General features: G+C 37.7%; 1 protein-coding gene, 1 long non-coding RNA gene and 1 pseudogene across 2 annotated transcripts; all 3 read right to left on the bottom strand.

Moving 5' to 3' along the window:
• Nucleotides 1-958: 958 nt before the first annotated feature.
• Nucleotides 959-1,609, bottom strand: LOC124542782. Its single transcript, XM_047120672.1, has one exon. It carries the CDS (start codon nt 1,607-1,609, stop codon nt 959-961), a length of 651 nt encoding a protein of 216 aa, XP_046976628.1.
• Nucleotides 1,610-6,423: 4,814 nt separating this feature from the next.
• Nucleotides 6,424-7,859, bottom strand: LOC124542748. Its single transcript, XR_006967375.1, has 3 exons — nt 7,649-7,859; nt 7,376-7,509; nt 6,424-7,057 (listed from the first exon to the last, which is right to left on the bottom strand). It is a non-coding gene; the product is annotated as an uncharacterized LOC124542748 (long non-coding RNA).
• Nucleotides 7,860-8,462: 603 nt separating this feature from the next.
• LOC124542781 lies at nt 8,463-12,745 on the bottom strand (annotated as a pseudogene).
• Nucleotides 12,746-13,024: the final 279 nt, after the last annotated feature.

Genomic DNA, 13,024 nt, shown 5'->3' with positions numbered 1-13,024 from the left:
CTAGAAATAAAAGAATAATATTTCAATAATTATTTATATTTTTTATATGAGCTCACATAATATATTTATAACTCACCATCGACTTCAACGTCCAACAATTATTTGTTTTTTTTTTTCTGTGTCTCAATTTTCTTGTTCATTGTTATTTATAATAAACGCAGAATAAACAAATAATATTACTATAGTGCACGTCTCGCGACTACCGGCGCACGTGGCATTCTGATAACATTCCCAGTTGTCTGTAACTGGTTTTGTTTTTTTTTTTTTTTGTTTACATAATAATAGATACCTATGTTGAAAAATTACTATTTAATGTGTGCAGATTTATTTAATGAATATATTATATATTTTATGTATATTGTCTATTCTATATATATATATATTAATCTAAGTACTCGCATTATAACATCACCGCCCGTCAGTAGTTATCAAAAAGGGTACCATTGAAAACCAGCATTAGGTGTCCACACCTATTAATTGCTGAATGGTACACCTATTTGGGACACGTCATATATGTTTATTGTAATATAGAATTTTTTTTTTGTTTCTTTTAACCCTTTTTTTTTGTATTAATTAATTTTTTATTGTTAATTTTTTTAAATGTTTTTTCGTGTAAATGTTAATAGTAATTTAAGTTGTTTTTCTTTAGTCACCTTTTTTTTTATTAATTTCTAATTTTGAAGTAACTTATATATATTTTGATATTTTTGTACGGTGACAACGGCGGCCACGCACCCTCTGCCTTTGGCAACCCTATCGATCGCAGGGGCACCGGGAATAGCGGGAGCGACGATGGAGATCACTCCCTCGTGGTCGGAGAACCAGTCGTCCCGTAAATGAACGACGTAGGGCTCCGCCACGATTGCCACTCCCATTTGCCACTCCGCCATGCTCTGGACTGGAAGGTCCTGGGCTCTGGCGGAGTGGTTTAAATTGGCCTGGAGACAACGCAGGGCCATTATTGTGCGGTCTCCATAGGCACCTCAATCCGTTGGGACACGGCGACGGGCCCTTTCGTCACCGCACCTCCCATTCTTTTGACAGGGCGACCTTTGCCGCCCCGGCACGCCTTACTGCCCAAGACGTGCGTCGCAGTTTTACCGGCCGCTGAGCACAGGATGCAGTTCGCTTCAGCGGCGGTGCATTCGCGGGCCTTGTGGTCGGGCTGACCGCAGCGGAAGCACAAACGGCTGCGGTCCACACCCCTGTCACAAACGGCCACCATATGGCCACCTTCGAGACACTTGTAGCAGCGGAGTGGCCTCGGCTCGAGCAAAAGCACTCGCGCCGAGATCCACCCCACCTTGACCCTACCAGTCGCCATCAACTTCTTGGCCGCTACAACAGGGCAGCTGAGCCAGAGCGATCTGCAGCCATTGGCAAACCGAACTACCACGCCCGGCCTGATCGCTCCTTCGGAGCATCCTCCCTCGCTGGCCACAGCTGCCACCACCTCCTCCGACGACACCGAGTCGTCCAGATCCATTACTCTGATCTCGACGCATTTCGTCGGTCGATGGATCTGGACCTCGTCCGGGCTGAGGACGCTGCGGAGCTTTTCCGCAAGGGCATCTGCCGACTTCTCGGCGTCAGCGGTGCCCGGCGGCATCTCGAGCATCCGCGCTCCCGTTGCCGCCGTTCTGAACCGGACCGTCGTCAAGCCAACCTCGCTCAGCCTGATCTTGCTTTTGGCTTGAGCCAGGACGGTCTCGTACGTGAGGCCCTTCTCCTCTCACCGGGTCTTAAGGTGATCGTGATCACCGCGGTGCGAGGAGAGCGAAGCCTTTTGCGGGCCTTCTTCATTTCTTTTGCCGTTGGGACGGTCTTCGCCGGTTTTGTCACCGTCGCCTTCTTGGGCGGCTTCGGGTTTGGCGGCTGCCGAACAACAGCCGCCCAAGACACAGCAGAACTGCCCGGCTTCGGAGTCGGCGCGGGGGCAGTCTTCTTCGCTTCAGCCGCTGCCGCCTCCTGGGCAGCCATGCTGGGGCGTTTGGACTTCTTCTTCGTCGAAGAAGTCGAGGCCGTCTTCGCGCTGCCACTCTTTTCCGCAGCTTTGGCGGCGGACGGCACGGGTGGTGCCAACGGTGCCTTCGCAGCAGGGACCGTAGTCTGCGCTGCTCTGCGGTCTGCGGCCAGCGGAGGTCGCAGCCGAGGCTCCGGAAGGAGGCGCCGCTCGATGCCCTCCATCCGGGCGTTCAGCATATTGCTGAACTGCTCCCGGCTACACCTCAACGCTTCCTCCATGATGCGTTTCAGGTTGTCTTCGCTCGGTTGTGGCGGCTTTTTACGCATATCGGCCACTTCCCGTCTAAGTTCCGCCAACTGGCCGGAAAGCTTTGCATTAGCAGCTTCCAGCCGGGCCACTTCCTCCGACATGGTCAGGGCTCTAAGTTCCGCCACCGCACCTTTTATGGTGTCAGCGGCAGTCTTCAGGGCCCTGACGAAGGTACCCTTCAGGAACGGACGAAGGGCCGTCCGTCCGTCATCGGAACGTCATTGACAGTGTTTATGTACAATTAAGTTCAGTAAAAATAGTAAAACGACGTAAATATCTTTAAAAGTTTTATTAAAACGTTATATTAATTGTGACTACATATTTACAGTGTTAGTGATATCTAAAATAAAGTGATAAGTGCTGCAAATACAAAAATATAATTTAGCGTACAGTGGAAAGTTAACTTGTACCCACTAACAATTAAATTAAATATAATACTAGGTTAAAGTGTTTAATAGCCAGAAAAGTTCATATAAAATAGTAATAAACCTGGACACTTAAGAATCAATTACAATTAAGTATAGCGATATAAAACTAAATTAAATTAAAATAATTTTACAAAATACTATTAATTATTATAAGTGCCATCTAGCATCCATATTCATAATTGCCTTGTTGATATTAACGCAGCGTTATGACGAATAAGTGCAATCATTGCGGTAAATACCTCGCAATAATAGATGGCGCGAAGTGTAGCAAATGCGCTATGCTTTATCATAGAATGTGCGTTAATATAAAGCCGGGAGACACTATTCCCAAGAAAATACTGTGCAACAATTGCAAAGTAGGAACGAAGCGTACTACCCCTGCGAGCGCCAGTAGCCATCCCTCTCCCAGCTCAGATATAGAAAATGCAGAGGACAATTTCACAGATGCTGATGAAAATAACTCTGAAAAGTCCCTCGCTCATGAGATAAGGCTGTTGCGATTGGAATTTTCTTCGGTAACCAGGGAGCTGTCGCGGCTTAGTACGACTATATCCGAATTTAATAAACGGGTGGACAGCGTCGAGAAACGCTTAGATAATTTAGAAAAAATTAATCAGGAGCGACACTCGGAAATTGTCGATAAAAATGCGACCGAAACAATTGCCCAACTGCGATCCGAATTGAATGACCGTGACCAAGAGAACCTGCTAAATGATATTGAAATCTCGGGTTTAGAGGAGAAAAATGGCGAAAATCCAACCAATATAGTAGTTTTAATTTAAAAAAAAATTGGGGTGCCACTGGAGGAACGCGACATCGTCAGCGCTGAGCGTTGGGGCCCGCGCCGTATAATAGCCGATCACAGCAGCCAAACTCGGCCGCGGCCAATTGTCGTGCGTCTCGCTCGGCGCGCCGTCCGCGACGAAATGCTACGAGCCGCGCGCGTGCGCCGCGGCTGTGACTCATCGGGAATCGTCGAGTCGGTGCCTAAGCGGTTTTATGTTAACGAGCGTCTCACTCCGATGAATCGCCATATATTTTATAAAACACGCGAATTAGGTCGACGCGATGGATGGCGATATATCTGGACACGAGGAGGACGCATTTACGCTCGTCGCAGCGGAGACTCCGAAACTCGTCGTATACGCACGTTGAGCGACACAATTAAGTTTTTTGGAGACAATACCGTTTGATTTTGAGCTCATATAAGATTAGTTTATTAGATAAATTTAAAGAATATATCATACATGTAAAAACAAAATTAATTCGCAAGCAGGTTAAATTAATTTCTCATATTTATTTAAAGTGTATTATATTTTATATAATTAAGTTTTCACTTTGTGGCAGTATCATTCTTCTAAATAGTAATTGCAACGATGTATTATTATTATATTTAATTATATTATTTGCTTTTAAAAGTAATATATGTAACAATTATTGTGAGATGCCGAATGTAATATGTAAAAGTAAACTTCATACGAGTATAGCGTATATTTTGGAACTCATGTATCGTTCACAGTTAGCCAGTATAATATACATATTTGGTTTTTTTAATATATTATATACATGCGTAAAATGAATAAGTCAAAAAAATTACGAATTGGCTTTCTGAATCCTGGCTCACTTGGTACTGGTCATGATGAGTTTTTATATGCAATGGATCGCCACAACGTCGATATCATGGCACTAAATGAGACTTGGCTACGTGAGGGGGAGGACGCCCGAGCCCCAAGAATTCCAGGATACTCATTGCGTCACATTCCTCGACCTGCGGAAATACGTTCCCGTGGCGGTGGAGTCGGTTTTTATATAAAACAGGGTATTTCTGTTCGGACCCTTAAACACCCAGAGACCATAACTATTGAGCAAATGTGGTTAAGTGTTAATATTAGGGGTAAAGTTTTAGTCATTGGTACAGCATATAGACCGCCTTGGTTAAGTACGCAAATTTTTATTGATGCCATTACTGACACATATGGCGCTTTGCCATATCATGATCACATACTATTGGTGGGCGATTTTAATATCAATTTCCTAGATACAGGTAATGTAAATACAACTATGTTTACAGACTTTCTCACATACACAAATATGACGCAATATGTTACCGTACCCACACATTTCACAAGTCACAGAGAAACCCTCCTCGATCTCATCTGCTCAGATACCAACGTCGAACGAGTGTGGGTTGACTATGTAAGCATTTTAAGTGATCATGCATTTTTGTCGTGTGAGCTTAATATTGAAAAAGATAAGCCCGTAACGGAAAAAATATATAGTAGACGATTAGACGACATAGATTTAGACCAATTAAAATATTATTTAACCGCGCTTATTAACTGGGGACTCATAATTTCAGATCAAGACATTAATAAAACAGTTGCAGCTTTTAATGACAGTATCCTGTGGGTATTTGACACATTAAGCCCTATAAAGTTGCGATATATCAAAGAATTACAATATCCATGGGTTACTTATAACATCAAATTAATGATGAGACGGAGAAATGAAGCACAAATTAGATGCCGTAGTACGAAGATAGAAGCTCATGTTAACTATTATAAGCAACTTAAAAAATCAGTAGAATCGGCCATAAATACAGAAAAAAACTGTTTATTTTACTTTATTTATTAATAATAATTACAAAAATTCGCGATACTTATGGTCACATATTAAACGCCATGTCAACATTAATAATAAGAAAGACAAACTTTTGCCCGCTCATTTTGATGATCCAGATGGTATTAATGATCACTTTCTCCAACTACCAGGCAGGCCTCAGGCTTCTCCAACTGATATAGCATACTTTAACAGTCAACTTTATGGTGATGCTACATTCTACATCAAAACTGTCGATTGTACAGTTGTCAATAAAGTAATAAGTAGTATTAAATCAAATGCTGTTGGGGCCGATGGAATATCTCTAAAAATGTTGTTGCTCATTATGCCTCATATTCAAGAAATTATTACTACGATAATTAATATGTCTATTACCCAGAGCATATTTCCTATAATATGGCAGAAAGCGATAATTAAGCCTATCCCTAAAAATAATAATCCCTCAGAAAATAAGGATCTACGGCCAATAAGTATCCTGCCATGTTTATCCAAAGTATTGGAAAAAATAGTATATAATCAGCTATCTGATTTTCTTGAGACCAATAATATATTACCCATGAGACAGTCAGGATTCCGTAAACGTCGCGGTACTGCAACTGCACTGATTGATGTGGTTGACGAAATATTAAACGCGCAAGATAAAGGTAATGGCACTATACTAGTTTTGTTGGATTACTCTAGGGCATTTGATACGATTAACGTCTCTCTTTTACTAGCTAAACTACACTACTACGGACTTAGCGCAGAAGCTATACAATGGTTCACCAGTTATCTGGGTAGTAGAACGCAAACCGTAGAACTTAAACATGAAGATGGCACCATAAAATCATCGCAATGTAGGCAAGTTCTTAGAGGTGTACCCCAAGGATCGATACTTGGTCCTCTACTATTTATTATATATTGCGCTGACGTAACAAAGGTCATAAAAAACTGCCGTTACCATATGTACGCTGACGACATACAAATATATATATCTTTTCCACCTAATGAAACTCATAATGCTGTACTTAAGCTAAATGAAGATTTAAGAAACATAGCAGGTTGGTCAGAAGCAAATTGTTTAGCGCTAAATCCACAAAAGTCTAAATTTGTAGTACTGGGCACGGCGAATCAAATACAACTGATATCAAGGGAAATACCTATGGTTAAAATTCAAGATGAACCAATTGAAAGAGTTACAGAAGCACGTAATCTTGGCGTACTTATGGACGAATGCCTTAGATTTGAAAAACATATTCATAATACAGTTAAAAGCTGCTTTTATCGTCTAAAAGTTTTATACCAAATAAGAAAGTTTTTAAAGGTAAATGTAAGAATCCGCCTATGTGAATCATTAGTATTATCCAAATTAAATTACGCCGATGTAGTGGTGGGCCCAAGACTATTGCAACGTACAAAAAATTTAATTCAAAAGGTGCAAAATGCTTGTGCAAGATATTGCTTCGATATACCTCCACGTACGCATGTCACACAATATTTAAATAACGCAGGAATTATGAGAATGGAATACCGTAGGCAACTGCATTTTATGACGCTCTTATTCGGGGTAATCAAGTTCAAACTTCCACCATACCTTTATAACAAGCTTCGTTGGGCGCACGATACGAACACATACGCAACCAGATCGAAATCATATTTACTTCTTATGCCACTCCATAGAACGGCCGCCTTCCGTGGCAGTTTTCGATACGCCGCCACCAAGTGCTGGAACAACCTTCCACCGCCATTGAGGAACCTAAATATAATTCATAATTTTAGAAACAAATACAGAAAATTTCTTCTTGATAAACAAAAGCAAACATAGCAATTGATTTTATTTATCTTTGTTAATTTAAATATAATATAATGATTTATATTTAATTGTATACATATGTATGAATTTATATACATGTTCGTGTGTGTGTGTGTGTATATAATATGTAGGTATGTGTGTGTATGTAGTTGTATAGATGAGATTTTATATATGTATATGTCATAACTATAAAATGATAATTCAATATAATCTTATAACTTTTTTTTTTTTTTTTTTTAATATGTAATCAAATCTACTCACCTTACAGTGCATGGCCCATTGGCAAGATGGAGTATTGATCAGACTTGGTTAGACTATTTAGTGAATAGATTTAAACCTCTATTTGATTGTTATGATATTTGTTAAACGGCACGTCTCGACCTGCTTGCGACCTTCTGTAATAATATGTTCGCTATATTAATTTATACCTCCAATAAATGCAAAGAATCAAAAGTAATATTATCGTGATTTAGATTATATTAAAACACATTTAAAAAAAGAAAAGAAAAACAGAAATTAGTATATATTACTTACTTATTATTATTAATTCTTTTTTTTTCTTTCTCCTTAAATAATTCGTAGGTGATCGAATATCTTTGTGATCTCAGCGTAATATAATTTAGTTTTAAATTTTAATCCATTGTGCTACACGTCCAACCTCCACTGCCGCCGCGAGGTACCTGAGGGCTGAGCGTATCATACTATCCTAGACTTGTTTTGATTTCTGTTATGTTTTTACTTTTATTTTTTTATTTGATTTTAACACGACATAATAGTGGACTATTGTCAATGTCGTTCACTTGACGTACGGAAATAAGGTGATCACTGAAAATCAGTGCTGCCGTCTTTGCGAATTTCACACATAGTACGAATCGTATTTTAATTTAAGTATAGAAAAAAAAAAAAACTATATAATTTAAATCGTTAATCTTTTTTTTTTTGTGTGTGTGATATTCCTAGGACGACAGCAAATGCTGAGTGATTTCCCTTTTTGTGGCATCGTACTGCTATATATGTATATATGTAGGCAGCATTTTGTTTTTATTTATTTATGCCTCTTTTTAAAATCTTTCTTAGATATTATTTAATTGTATTGTTATTTTAAGTTTTTGTTTTTTCTTTTTTTTGTTGTATTGTTTATGTCACTGATGTATCAACACGATGCTTACAAATAAAAATTCTTTCTTCTTTCTTTCTTTCTTCAGATTGCCCGACTTGTTGGCAACCTGAAGTACCACGTCCAACGCCTCTTTTACCGTATTATCCAATGCGGCAGACGTCTTCTGAGCGTCCTCATTGGTCGAATCCGTTTGACGGCTCCTACAGCGAGCCGCTCTCTCCTCTATAGTCACTTTTGCCGCTTCAGTGTAAGCGGCCAGGGCGTCTTCGGTCTCGAAGCGGTCCTCTCTGGCCTTCGTTTTCGCTGCACGGAGTTCCGCTTGAGACTTACCCAAGCCCACGTATTTGCCGTGAGTGGGCGGCCGGCCTCGCCCTCTCTTAATGTTGTCTTAAATTTTCGCGATTATTACACATTTAAATAAAACGAATTATAACGGATGAATCGCGTATATTAATATTTATATATTAATAAACGGGTAGACCGTCTACCCGTGACCACGAACACTGCAAAGTGCTCGAAACGTCGGGATGTTTAAAAATAATTAATCTACGCGATTCATCCGTTATAATCTAGACACGCGGTAGCGTGTCAGCCAAGTTCAGGTAACAAAACTGGCGAGTAGCACCGTGTGTAATTTTACACGAACCATTTGGAGCCACTTTTGACCCTTTCATAACTCAAAAACTGTTTGACATAAATTTGTCAAATTTGGCAAATATATTAAGACTTGCGAGATACATATGTGCTCCAAATTTCATAAATACGTCTCAAACGGTTATTTACATATTAATGTCCAAAAGTCGTCAATTTTATCACTGACTGAAGAAGAAGAAGAAGAAGAAGAATGTATTTATTTGAAACACAGGCACAGGTATTACAATAAAAAAGGAACAAGAGAAACAAAAAAAAATCTACGAACTAACTAAAACTATGACAATAAATCCAAAAACAATTATGTGCGTAGACATGTACATATGGAAAGCCTGCAAATATGCCGTGTCCCAAACAGGCGGACCATTCAGCGAAATATGGGTCCTAAAAAAAAACCCAATGCTGATTTTCAATGGTCACCTTTTTGTCGTATTCATCGCTGTGACGGGCAGCGACAAAGACATCGAATTAACATAATAATAATTACGTGAATTAAAATTAAAAAAAGAAACTGATATCTGTATAATACATATAAGAAATATATATATTTCTTAATAAAGTCATAATAATCATAAAAAAAAAGAAATAAAATAAAAAATACGAGAAAAAAAAACAAAGGAATATAAACAATATATAAAACAATCGGCGCACGTGAAGCAGTGCAGGTGTTCACCCTCCGGCCATCAGACAGCCACGCGGGCCGGTAACGGCAAGAGGTGTATGCTCGAGTTTTTAGTGTTTTACGATTATTATATTACGTAACATGCAATCGTGAATTCATGATAAAGGAAACGTGCTTTGTTTGCAGAGAACAAAATGAAAAAAATATTAATAAGGTATGTTAATGCACACTATTATAAAATAAATATAATTTTTAAAAAACGTCTTGTCATAACCTAAAATTCATTTTTAGACCACCTTCACAAAACTTTGTGCGATAAATGACACACTGGCCGCTTACACTGACCTATAGATCAAAACTATTTCCCACTTCCAGGTGTCCTAGAACGTTCAAATTTGGCATACAGGTAGGTGATCAGTTGTATACAAAGGAAAAAATCTGAAACTGGTAAAATATTATCATTTTTTATTTTTTTTCACTTTTGATTCTTTTAGGAACACTAACTTAAATAACTGTTTTAAAAATTATTTAAGAATCGGCACTTATGATATCTATATGTGGAATTCAAATACTACACATATCATACCATACTAGAAAACGTTTATATTATTATTACAAAAATATATTAATATTATACGTTTGCGTATAACCAATATGAATCGAAATAGATTGTATATCCATCTCACTTACACACGCTAAAAAAAGTGAGAAAAATATATTCGGCCATTTTTAATTGTTTATTATATTTGACATTTCTCGCAAGTCGCAATGTATTGTCTAATGTTTTTAAAAGTTTAAAGGTTATATTTTCTTATTTTACAATGTTTATATTATTAAAATTAATAAAACTGTAATTTACTTAATTTGTAAGTGTTAAAAGGGAAAAAAATATCATTGAGACATGGTTTACTTAAAGATGTACATATTTATCGAAGCTTAAAATTATTATATTTAATTTCCAAGAGGTACGTAAACATAAAGTTATTATTACACTAAGTATACGATATAATTGCAAGGACTGTAAGTAAGAATTGTAGTTTAAAACAAGTATAAACAATTAATATCGTTTATAATTAAAGAAATTTGAGTTTAACTGTGAGTAACATAACCTTCAAGTATTTTTAGTTGAATTTTCCTTACAATTTTACGTTAACATACTTATACATATTTAGAACAACTATTACTAACTATAAATAAAATATAAATATAAATCAGAAGACAAAAATAGATTTTTATTGATATTTTTGTCGAAATAAATTTTGAAGTTGCATTTTTGACAAATTTTGTAAAAATCTAAAAAACGTGATAATTCAAAAATGGTTCACTTTTGGATAATGCATAAAGGGGTTAAAATTATTGCAAATAGTCACCCCTATCACCTCCTAGCGGATGTACGTCGAGTTACTAATAACCCTGTGTATATATATATATATATATATATATATATATATATATATATATATATATATATATATATATATTCAACTTATTCATTATATGAAATTGTTATCTATATATATATATATATATATAACAATTTCATATAATAAATAAGTTGAATCAACTTGGTAGAGTCCAAAATTGTACCCGTCTTCCCCATGACAATATATTATAGGATATTGCAAGGCATCATACGCTCGGTGTGTTTCATAAATACGCTGCAAACGATCGTCGTGAGTGCGCAATACAATGTCTCGTCTATCGCATTCCTGATCAATCATGACTATTGCAACTTCATCTACAACAAGAACATTATACCGTCCACGATGTTCTGCTGCAGGACGCCTATCAGCCTTAATTACAACTTTATAGTTATTATTTTGATCTCGTGGGATAGAGTCTAATGCGGATTTAAAACTCCTAACATATGGATTTACTTGATGTAACATATTTTGTAGTTCAGCTATTAGGTTGATGTTCAGGTCTGAAAAAATTCCGTTACGGATATTGGCCTGTTCATTATAATTTGACACAAAATATATTTGTAAAAATCTAGGCTCATTTAGGGGAAGCAACGATTCAATAAGATGATATATTTGGCCTTGCACCTTAAAAGTTGGCATAAATGGTCCTTCTGTTATTTGTTTGGTCCCAAAAGACGTAATTTGGAATGCACTATTTTAATTACTTACTAATGTACGTAATTAAAATAGTGCATCTAAGAAATGTTTAGACTGCGGATGGTTACCATCGAGTAATGCTTTTAAGAATTCTGGAGGCTCACAAGAATTATTAATAAGCACTTTACCACTTGAACAGCACATTCCATTTGGTTCTATTCTCCATTTTAAAGCGTTAAAAAACTGACAACATACCTCCATACCTCCTAAAGTAGAGAATCCAGAGTAGTCTATTCTGGACGTATACAAAAATCCTGATTTCTCCTTTGTGACCCAAGGAAGGGCATCACTATCTGAACCATCATCCGAGCCTTCTATCGAATTCGAGGATATTCTATTAATTCGATGTCGAAGTCGATCGGCTCTTAGTCGTGACTGACGTTGGTCTACAGTTTCTTCGTGCCGTATTTATCCTGACGGGTTAGATTATAATTTTCTCTAGCTGTTTGTAGTCTATGTTCATGTTCATCTTCATTTTCAAGAATTCTCGCATTGTTATTTCGCTCGCGATCAGTTCTTAAACGCTCTTCACCTTCTGAACTACTTTCCAGCTCTCTAGACTGCAAAGACCGAAATCTTTGAGAACTAAAGTGAGACTCTCTGTCAGTGAAAGTCTCAGATTCACGCGACAAAGCATGAGCCTCTCGATCGGTAGTCAAACGTGCTTAGCGTTGTTCATCCGTTTCCTGAGATCGAATTCGAGCTGACAGCACTCTTAGAGAACTCAAGCGAGATTCTCTATCAGTAAAAGTCTCAGATTCACGCGACAAAGCATGAGCGTCTCTATCGGTAGTCAAACGTGCTTCATGTTCATCTGTTTCCCTGTCAATTAAGTTCTCAGACTCACGCGATAGAGCATGCGCCTCACAATCGGCTGCTAAACGTGCATTACGCTGTTCACTACTCTCTCTATTTCGAAAGGCCATCAATCGAGAACGTTCTGACCTCAGTCGTGATTCTCGCTGACGTGGTGTTTCTGAAGCACGTAACCTGGCCTGACGTTCCTGAGATGCAGTAAGTCTTGCTATATGATCCTGTTCCGATTCCTGTGATCGAATTACTCTCATCCGTTTAGCATCTCTGCTACATTGGCTGAGATTAGATTTTTTTCGAGGCATTCTCACTAACTATGATGCAACTATTATATTAACAAACTAATCTAATTAAAACAACAAACGAAACTAACAAAAAAAACTAAATTAAAATCTTCTTACTGCTTAATCAAAAATTTACTAAGAATTAAACTTAATTTACTAAGAAAATGTTATTAATGAAATGAACGTACAACTGTTTAAATAAAACTAATTATAACGGATGAATCGCGTATATTAATTATTTTTAAACATCCCGACGTTTCGAGCACTTTGCAGTGTTCGTGGTCACGGGTAGACTAAGAT

The sequence above is a fragment of the Vanessa cardui genome, chromosome W, assembly GCF_905220365.1.
Source record: "Vanessa cardui chromosome W, ilVanCard2.1, whole genome shotgun sequence".
Classification (NCBI taxonomy): domain Eukaryota; kingdom Metazoa; phylum Arthropoda; class Insecta; order Lepidoptera; family Nymphalidae; genus Vanessa; species Vanessa cardui.
This window is presented reverse-complemented; position numbering and strand designations above follow the sequence as displayed.

Bases quoted from the DNA above. Each gene is read 5' to 3' on its own strand.
- LOC124542782 (XM_047120672.1), bottom strand. From the start codon at position 1,609: ATGCCGCCGGGCACCGCTGACGCCGAGAAGTCGGCAGATGCCCTTGCG.